At 37.8% G+C, this 11,199-nt stretch overlaps 1 protein-coding gene across 1 annotated transcript; it reads left to right on the top strand.

The window, feature by feature from the left end:
• The first annotated feature begins 8,953 nt into the window (after positions 1–8,953).
• LOC122750089 (olfactory receptor 5AC1-like) lies at positions 8,954–9,892 on the top strand. The gene has a single exon (XM_043996742.1). The coding sequence runs from the start codon at positions 8,954–8,956 to the stop codon at positions 9,890–9,892; it is 939 nt and encodes a 312-aa protein (XP_043852677.1).
• The last annotated feature ends 1,307 nt before the right edge of the window (positions 9,893–11,199 follow it).

Raw genomic sequence — 11,199 nt, forward strand, 5'->3', positions numbered from 1 at the left:
CATTCGTGATGAAGCCAACTTCTTTATGCACTCTCAGCCATAGTCACTCTGAAACATACTTTAGTTTAGCTATACTTTCTTTATATTGCCTACTTTTATTAACAAAATATTATTAATATAAGTATTTTCAGTCCTTCTAGGAGTGCATCATTAGCTTTTTCAATAATGGAGAAAGATTCATATGTTGATTACAAAGAGCTAAATTAACATTTATAGTTGGTCTAAAATCCATGTTCCCCCTTCTCTCTTTTCCACTATTCTGCTACCTATTATTGTGCAAGCAGAAGTAGACTGCACAGGACAAAGAAACATTTCATATTTTAATCTGTTTCATGGATTGCTATGGTAGCCATCTTTCTGGGAATGTGGCATTCTATACTGATTCTTGAAGAGCAGGCACATCCTTTCATCAAGACAAGTCTAAAAAGACTTTCCAGCTTGGTAAAATCTACCAAAGTTTGTGATCTGCTAACATAACCTTTAAAAACACAGGGTTACCGTTGTGCCAACATGACTACTATGGAAAATCTAACAAATGCAAGAAATTATTGAAGAAGAAATCACTTTGAACACATAATTTTTAATTTTGCACAACAACAACCAGAATAAAAAGAAAAGTAGCAGATTGAGATTAGAATTTTATGATAAATATATCTTACAGAGGTCTTACATTTACAATCTACAAAAAAACACAACTAAACAAACTTATGAGAATTGGGCCCATTTTCCAATGAACAAATAACCAAAGGACATGGACAATTTATATAAAAGGAACTCTATAGTGTTGGTAATATGATTTTAGTAGAATGGGGGTATAGAAGGCATTTGACTAAGAAGAAAGGATACTACTACCTCTTGGTTGTCCTTCCACCATCATATTGGAAGACATCTTTATTCCTCACTTTTTCCCTTCAGTTGTGACTCATCTCTAGCCCTGTGAGTAAGGTTATTCTTTTCAAAACTGCTACAGGAGGATTAAAGGGAAGTCAGAAACATACCAGGCAACCACTTTAGGGGGAAGCTAATCTAGGTCTATTTCCCTCACCCTCACTAGTAGAAAAGCCCTAGCAACTTTAGGACTGGCTCTTATTTGGATTTCTTTGTTCTTTTCTGTGTATGGGAAGCTACAAAAGTATGGATCAACAACATTTTTCTGTCTAGCTCTAGCCCCAGGATGGGCAAAAAAATCTCAGTAATCAGAAAGAAAATATATCTCTTTTGTGTGTATCAGCAACATTTAGTCACCCAGGTATGCGTGTGGCTATACACAGGGCGGGGGGGGGGGGAGGGAGGGAGAGAAAGAGAGAGAATGATATTTTAGAAAAAAATTCTTTTAAAACAATTGAAAAAAATTCTTCAAATTATTTAACAATATGAGAATCTTAAAGGAAAACAGACCTGAAACATGGCTTCAACTTCATCAAATTGGCTGAAGTCATTAAAAGCTAAACATAGATTACTAGGAAAGGAGACACAAAATATGTCCTAAGATACACAGTGGATATGCTTAGGTTATAATACATTACCAATCATGATTTATTTACTAAAATTTCCATAAAACCATCATTAAACCATGTATGACTAAGAAAGGGCAGCTAGGTTGCACATATGACTGAAATGAACGACCAACAAAAATGACCAGAGCTAAGCGAAGAAACTGGAGATATCGTTGGCATAGACCTGACTTTTAAACCTATGATGACTAATAAGGTCACAAAAGACAGAGAAAAAAAGAGAGACCAGGATAGGTATCCGTGGTATAACCACAGTTAGAGGTGTATATGATTATGACCCAGCAAAGGGACCTGAGAAGAGGTCAGATAGGTAGGAGAATCAAGAAAACCAGAGGTCCAGATGATGTCCAGGAGGAGTGGGTGGTCATATATGCCAAGTGCAGCAGAGAGGTCAAAGAGCATGAGGACTGAGAAAAGAACATCACACATGGACATGATAGGCTTTTCCAAATCTTTCCATATGCCCTCAAATTTTCCATAGCTTCCCCTCCCTCATTAGCTACCATCCCATGGTTCCCCTCCCTTTTGTGGGTTAAACTCCTTGAAGAAGGTCATCTACAATCAATGTCTCTGCTTCCTCTTCTCTCACTCTCTTCTTAACACTATGATTTGGCTTCTGAAGCTGCTCCTTTCAAAGTTACTGGTTATCCCATAATTGCTAAATGTAATGGTCTTTTCTTAAACCTTATTCTCTGTAGCCTTTGACACTGTCACTCATCCTCTTGTCCTTGACATTTTCCTTTCTGTATGTTGTTGTGATACTACTGTACCCTGAGTTTCCTCCTAGTTATATGGCTGCTTCTTAGTGTCCTTTCCTTTATCTAGGATATACCTGCTAACTGTGGCTGTTACCCAGGGATCTGTTCTGGATCCTCTTTTCTTCTCCCTTTATAAAAGTATTACACACTAAGTGTAATCTCATCAGCATCCATGTATTCAATTATGAACTCCATGCTGTTAGATCCCAAATCTTAACTCCAGTTTTGCATTTCCATCTGGCTATTATATATCTCACACTAAATACATCTTAACTCAACAAACTGAACTCACCAACCTCCTAATCATTCAAGGATGACAACTTAGCCTAGATGTCATTCTCAACTCCTCACTCCGTCTTCTGCATCCCATGGTCAATATGATGCCAAGTTTTGTTGATGTTACCTTCATAATATCTCTTGTGCATGCCTCTTTTATTTCCTCTGACACCATTCTGGTACAGGGCCTTATCACTTCATGTCTGGACTACTGCAAAAGTCTGTTGGTTGGTCTGCCTGCCACAAGCCTCTCCTCATCCCAGGCCATCCTCCACCAGCTGTTAAAGTGATCTTCCTAAAGTGCAAGTCTGAACAAATTAACTCCTACTCAATAAACTCTAGTAGATCTCTATCACCTCTAGGATCAAATATAAAATTATTTGTTTGGTGTTCGAAGCTCTTTATAACCTACTGTAAGGAATTAATTGTGATTTGGGGTTTTCATAACCCTACCTTTGCTTCATTATGGTCAGACTGAAAAAAATGTAAGCTTAAAGAAGATGGGTGTATACTTTGAGAGATAATTGAACAAGCAAGAGGAACTCTGACCACAGGGAACATTTATTGAGTCGAAATATCAAATTAAGTAACTAAGCCTCCCCTAATAGCTCCCCCACGTCCACGTGAGCCTGGCCAGATTATAATGGGGACATCCCATGTGGGTGTGCTGAGCTAATTGGAGACTCAGCATGACTAAGAACCACCCCTTCCTGTGGGAGAGACCATTAAAGGCAGTTAGAGGAAGAGGGAGAGGAGAGTTTTTTGGAGGAGAGTGTTCTGAGAGAAACAGGGAAGGAAGGTAGGAACAGTTAGAGGAGCTGCTGGTGTTTTGTTCTCTGTTGTACACTTTGTTTATTTGGTCTGCCTACCCCACACTAGAGGAAGCTACCATAAGACACAAATGTTTGTATGTCTGTGTGTGTGCGTGTGTGTGTGCATGTGTGTGCAAACCACATTATCTTTACTTTTACTTTTCAGTTCTATCTCTGGATGTGAATAGTATCTTTTCATAGGACCTTTGTAGTTGATCTGTGTATTTACAATACTCAAAATGATTGAGTCACTCAAAGTTGTTGTTAGTACAATATTGCTGTTAACTGTGTACAATGTTCTTTTAGTTCTGCTCATTTCATTCTTCATTATTTCATGCAAGTCTTTCCATGTTTTTCCAAAAATCAACCAGCTCATGATTTCTTATAGTATTCCATCATAATCATATACACAATTTGTTTATCCATTACCAATTCATCCCTCAATTTTGAGTGCTTTGCCATCACAAAGAGAGCAACTATAAATATTTTATAAGATATAAATTCTTTTCCTTTTTCCCTAATCACCTTTGGAAACAGACCTAAGGGTGGTATTGCTGGACCAAAAGATATGCACAGTTTTATAACTCTTTTGGCATAATTCCAGTTTGTTCTCCTATAATGCAAATTGATACATGAGATTTTAGGTGGGGAGAGTAATTACCAAATGGAGAGAATCAGGAAAAGCTTCCCTGAAGAGGTAGGACTTGGATTCCATTTTCACACATGATTAGAAATTCAGTAGATGAATTGGGGCATAGAGGACATTTCAGACATAGGTAAGAGTAAGAAGAAAGTTGTGGGGAACAAGTGTTGACCACATTTCAGAGAAGGAAAGTAGCCCAGCCTGAATAGAGTGTAGGCATTAGTGTAAAGCAAGGCTTGAAATGAAGGGTATTTATAAATTGTGGGGAGTGTTGAATAATAATAATAATAGCTCCCATTGATGAGAGAGATAGTACCCCTATCATCAACAATAATGTACTGATGAGGAAGGACCAGAGATGTCACTTCCTCAGTCATGTAACTAGGAAGTAGTAGGTCTTCTGGCTTCAAGTCCACTCCTTTTCCATGACATCACACTGTCTCTGACTGCTAGGTACAGGAGTTTGAACTATATTTTGTAGTAAGAGGGGAATCATGAAGATTACTGAGTAATGTATCAGTGATGATCTGCACAATAAGGAAGATTAGTTTGGCAGTCGTTTGAAGGAGAGAGCAGAAGAGTGAGTGATTAGAGGTGGCAAATCAGTTAGGAGAATGTTTCAATTTTCCAGATGATTTGTAATGGGAGCCTGTCCTAGGGTGGTGGCAGAAAGGGGACAGAAAGAAGGAGACAGATTTGAGAGATTTTTCTGAGGGAGAATCTTCAGGATCCAGTAACCCATTAGATACAAGAGCGAGGGAAGGAATTATTCAAAAATAATGTTGGAGGCAGCTAGGTGGTGCAATGGATAAAGCACTGGCCCTGGATTCAGGAGTTCAAATCTGGCCTCAGACACTTGACACTTACTAGCTGTGTGACCCCGGGCAAGTCACTTAGCCCTTATTGCCCCACAAACAAACAAACAAAGATAATGTCAACATTTGGAACATGGGAGACTGAGTTAATGGTACTCAAGGCAACTAGGTTGCTTAGTAGGTAGAATATGGGGCCTAGAGTCAGGGAGACCTGAGTTCAAATGCAGACTCAGACAGTTACTAGCTGTCTGACCTTGGACAAGTTATTTAACCTCTGTTTGCCTCAGTTTACTTACCTCTGAAATGGGGATGATAATATCCCAGGTTTTCTTGTGAGGATCAAATGAAATGTTATTTGTAATGCCCTTAGCACAGTGTTTGGTACACAGTAGGTGCTACATATACACTTACTACTACTACTACTACTACTACTACTACTACTACTATTACTACTACTTTTACTGGTGGAACATGCAGGTGTAAGTGTCTTTTTGGAAAGTCATATCTGGAGCTTAGAAGAAAAGGAAAGTCTTTGACTATTTTACTGTATTGTCCTCTGATTTTTTTTCATGTGTAGAAATAGCTTTCTCAAGTCAGCTGTAAGTCCCTTGAAGACTGAGATCCTATCATATACTCTTTTTGTATTGTTTCACTGAGCTCATTTAAAACAGGCACACTCAGTAAACATTTGTTGGATGGCATTAGTTCTGCCACATCCTGTGGACTGTTTTACTGTGCCCAATATGTCTGCTCTAAGCCAGAATTTGGAAGTTGGTATCTTTTCAGAAATGATGGATAGTGTCAACCTCACATTCTACAGCTCCATACATTGCTTGGGTTGTAATGGGCAGCCAAGATGATTACTGTTGGTTAAATACAAAATGGCGACTTCATTTGTAAAATGCCCAATCTAAGAAAACTAAGCAACCCAAAAAAGACTTATAAATGGACAAATACAAAGAAAAGAAGCCTTGAACTGAAGCCTATACTGAGGTCTTCAGAGAAGTCACATCTTCAATGACCCCTAATCACACTGAGAACACTTTCAATGGGTCTCTAATTGGGTGCTTTTGGCATAATTTAATGATTAGCTCATAGTACTCAGTAAAACAACTTTGAATCCATTCTATAGGGAGTGCTTTGATGGGACTGAGGGAATTCCAGTGTTGTTTTCATCAACGGATTTAGAAGTGAATGGAAATAAATATGATTCCCTTCAGATCTGAAATCACCTAAGAGAATTATTATAATAGGAATGAACACTTACTGGCTTCTCCATTCCTACACCTACTATATTTCTAAAAAAGAACTGTTGATAGCCTCACATGCCATTTAGTCTTACCTTGTCATTTTACAGATGAGGAAACTGAGGGCAAGTTCAGTTGAATAGCAAGCTTCCGAGTGGGACTTTGAACAGAGGACATCAGACTCTAGAGTGAGTGCTTGTTCTTTTACTGGTCTACATAGTATTTTACAGAACTCAGGTAAGAGTGCAGAATTCTATTAGTTTCATTTTCTTTGCAAAGATGATTAAAAAAACAATAGAAATCCTTTTACTTCTAACGGGATTTAGCCCTTACTATGTAGTAATGAAACATTTGAGTAGAAAGCGGAAACACCACATTGGAGGTTTTCTACAGAATTCTAAAATGTGGATGCAAAGAGCATCCAGACTAGTGATGGAATATTTTATTTTTCAGGCCCAAATTGAAGTGTCATGTAGACAGAGGCAGAGGGGAGGTTTTGTGATCAATTACTCATCACATTTATTCAATGGTTAATATCTGTCAAGCTCTGTGCACACACTGGGAATCCAAAGACAAATTATAAAATGTCCACCAATCTCTGAATAGAGAGGTGGATAAGGTTTTAAGGTATGGAGTCAGTAAGTCTTGGGCTTAGGTCTTGTCTCAGACATTTACTTGCTGTGTGACCTTTAATAAATTGTTTAGTCTGTCTCAGGCTCTGTTTCCTCATCTGTAAAATAGGAATACTAACGCTTGTGTTGCTGATATTGATTGGTATCATTATTATTATTAGATGGTATAGTGGATAGAGCACTGGGCCTGAAATCAAGAAGATCTGTTTTCAAATCTAGCATCAGACCTTTACTGGCTGTGTCATCCTGAGTGAGTCACAACCTCTGGCTGATTCTTTCTCTTCAGCTTTCAAATGGGGATCAAAAAAGCAATTACCTTCCAGGGATCTTGTGAGGTTCAAATAAATATTTGTAAAGCACTTAGCACAGTTCCCGGGACACAGTAGGTGCTCAATAGATGTTTGCTTGCTTCTTTCCTTGTAGCATTTTCAGGAGGGTGGCTATGAGGATCAAAAAGGATGATGTATGTAAAGGACTTTGCACCCCATAAATAACTATGTCAGCATCACTTACTCTTTTTTAAATGCAAAAGAAAATGGTGCAAAATAAAACGATCATCAAAAGGACAATTTGATCACTTTTGAGATTACCACACAGTGTGTAAATCTTTCTCTTTTTTGGGGTCAGGGAAGCTCTGTGAAACAGATCTACTAAACAATTTCTTTGTATTTTTATAGAGCAGAAATGTTACATCATTGACTTATGAAAACTGTGAAAGCTCGAAACCTGAAATTTCCTAAAATCATGGGAACAAAATTTATCTGACTCATCTGCTTGTATCCAGACAACATTCTAAAATACATATATTTGTATTTATTTTGTTAAATATTTCCCTATTGCATTAAAATTTTACATTGATCTATAATTTCTTTGAGTTCCAAAATTCTCTCGCTTCCTCTTAACCTCCCCCACTCCTTGAGAAGGCAAACCATATAATATAAATTATACATGTAAAGCCAGAGAATATTTAAAAACTATTCCAAACAGTATTATTTTGCCTGGTAATCTTCAGGGAAGGTGTATCCACTATCTGCCTTCAAAATTTGCATTCAAAAACACGCATTCAAAACTGTAATAATTATTGGATTGTGTTCATATAGCAGAGTTTGAAATGAAGAGCATGATATTTCCCTACTGATTTTGAATTGAGAAATTATAATAAATTTAACAACATGACAGTGGATATAGGTTGTTTTTGCTTTTCCCTGAGACTGGGGCTCCCTATTCTCACCCATGCTAGAGGTACAGAGGTCACTCATGACACCCAGTCCTAAAAAGGGTTAAGATGGAAGCTTTGACCTGATTCCATTTTCTGACCTGAGGGGCTCACCTCTCCTCAGGTAGCTTGCTCGTGCTCTTCTTCTAGAGGTGCCCCATATTTCTGCTGGACTTAGTGCCAACACCTGATTGGCTTTAGCCTTGTGGCAGTTCAGAACTACTGAGCTCCATCATCTGCAGCCTCCCCCAGAAGCAGGTGTGCATTGCCACATCCAGACATAAAAGATAAAGTATTGGACCAGAAATCAAGAAGATTGCACTCCTGACACAACCACCCTCATTCTTTTCTTATCTATAAAATGGGAATAATCATGTCTGCTCAGGGCTGTTCTCTGTCCCAACTAAGCTAATGTATAAGAATTGCTTTGCAAATCTTGGAAAAGTTATTTGTTGTTTCTCAGTCAATTAGTCAAGTCTGACCCTACATGACTCCATGGACTTCATCCATGAGACTTTCTTGCATGGAGTCGTTTGCCAGTTCCTTCTCCAGTATATCCCTATTTTACAGATGAGGAAATGAAGCAAATAGGAGTTAAGTGACTGGCCCAGGGTCACATAGCTGGTAAGTATCTGGGGTCATATTTGAACTTAGATCTTCCTGACTCCAAACTCAGTGCTCTATGAATGGCACCACCTACAAACATCAATAAACTATTCTGTACAGAGATTACAGCTTCCAGGATCAATAGAGAACTACCTGTTAAGTCCCATTTGTCTTTATGCTATTTACAGCCAGAATCTTTAAATATCCTCCTTTTAAGTTAATAAATTTCTCAAGTTGATTATCTTTTATTCTAATCCCAGGAAAAGTAGGTTATAATTACTTTAAATGCTTCTTTTTTCAGAAAAAAAGGATAAACTTGAAAAAATGCTGATGAGAGGGCACCCAATACAGAAAAAAAGTGTTTTACAGGGCACTTTGATGAATGTCTTCTTTATTTCTCATCTCTCCTTTCAGTGAGCGTCCAGAATGGAATCATGATGGAGGACAATGTAACACTGGTGACAGAGTTTGTTCTCACAGGCCTCACTGATAATCCAAAATTTCAGCTCCTCTTGTTCTTCATATTCTTAGTGATCTACCTCATCACCATGATGGGTAACATTGGGCTGGTTGTCCTTGTTTGGATGGACTCTCACCTTCACACACCCATGTACGTATTCCTCAGCAGTTTAGCTTTTGCAGATGCTTGGACTTCCTCTTCAGTGACCCCCAAGATGCTGATAAACTTATTGTCCAAAGATAAATCTATATCCCTTTTGGAATGCATGGCCCAGTTTTACTTTTTTGGTGTCAGTGCCACTGCAGAGTGTTTCCTGTTGGCAGTGATGGCATATGACCGATATGCAGCCATATGTTATCCTCTCCTTTATCCAGTGAGGATGTCCAATAGCCTATGCAGGCAGCTGGTGATCGCTTCCTATACACTTGGCTTTCTTCATCTCATGATTCACGTGGGTTTATTATTTAGACTAACCTTCTGTAGATCCAATATAATACATCATTTCTATTGTGAAATTTTACCATTGTTTAGGATTTCCTGTACTGACCCATCTCTAAATTCACTAGTGACTTTCATTTTTTCTGTCTTTATACAATCCTTCACTCTTGCAACAATCTTGGTCTCATACACATATGTGTTCTTTGCCATCCTGAGAATTAAGTCTGAACAGGGCAGGAGCAAAGCCTTCTCTACCTGTAGTGCCCATCTGTTCTCTGTCTCTTTATTCTATGGCACACTTTTAATTATGTATGTGTTTCCTGGGTCTGGTGTTGCCAGCAATCAGGACATAATGTATTCTTTGTTTTATACAGTCATAATTCCTTTATTAAACCCATTTATCTACAGCCTGAGAAACAAAGAAGTTCTTGGTGCCCTGAGAAAAATGATAAAAAAAGAAAGATCCCTCAAGTGAAGTTGGAAATTGTTCTTGTTTAACTTAAAGAAATCTCCAGATCTTACAGAGGAGACTTCCTTGTGCTAGTTAGAGATAATTATGAATCTCCAAAGGGATTAATAAGTATTGTATGAAAATATCTCTGCATGTTATAAAGTATTATTCCATCACTAGGGCCCCTGAATATCATTCACAATGTAGCTATTATAAATAATGCATTCGATCAGCCACTTATGGTCTTTGAAGGGGACAGCCTCTACAGATATTTGAATAGTGTATGCTCTGACATATCAGCCAATCATTTCCAGCCATTGGCTGATTGAGTAATAAGACCAGAAACCTATCCCAAAGACAGGCTATTTCTCAAACCAATTTGACTATGATTTCAAAAAAGGGGTTGGTGGATACTATCAGACTTATAATGAAGTGGTTTAATTGTTTTAATCGCTATCAAAATTAAGAATTCTATCATTTCATGTGATTAAACTCTAAAACGTTTCATCAATACATTTTAGCTTCTTCTATAGTCTTATTTCCCAATAACTCATTCCTTCCATTTTAGTGAAGCAAAAATATTTAGCAAAACAAATATAGAAACAACGATTGACAACATATGTAGCCATTTGCATCTGTGGTCCACCACCTCTATACTGAGAGAAGTATCTTTATCAATACATTGCCTTGAACCAAAATTATATATTGTTTATAAGATGAATTCTCATGTTACTAATATTTCCATTTAAATTATTTTAGTGATTAATTATTTCATTCTCCTGCTTCTGCTTTCTTGTCTCTTTATCACAGGATTATTAGATGATAAAGTCAGAGAACTAAAGTTGGAAGAGATATCAGAGGCCATTTAGGCCAACCTCCTTATTTTAGAGACAGGTGTCTCTTCAGGGACAGAGATAATGAGGAATAAAGTAGAATACTTAAGTTAATAGAGTTTGTTATTCAGTGTCTTCAGACTCTTTGTGATCCCATTTGGGATTTTCTTGGCAAAGACCGTTTCCTTCTCCAGCTCATTTTACAGATCAGAAAACTGAAACAGTTAATCGACTTGCTCAGAGTCATGCAACTGGTAAGCATCTGAGGTCAGATTTAAACTCATGAAGATGTCTTCCTGACTCCAGGCCCAGCATTCTATCCACCTAGCACAGGTCACACAGTAGGTATGGAATTTGGACCCAAGTCATCTGTTTCCAGTTAATGTTCTTTTCATTATCGTATGTTGTTTCTACAATTTACATGAGACCCCCAAATTATATGAATTCCTCAAACTTATTTTTCCTGGTACAATCATAATATTCTATTCCATTTGTATA

This window comes from Dromiciops gliroides, chromosome 3, assembly GCF_019393635.1.
Source record: "Dromiciops gliroides isolate mDroGli1 chromosome 3, mDroGli1.pri, whole genome shotgun sequence".
NCBI classification, from domain to species: Eukaryota; Metazoa; Chordata; class Mammalia; order Microbiotheria; family Microbiotheriidae; genus Dromiciops; species Dromiciops gliroides.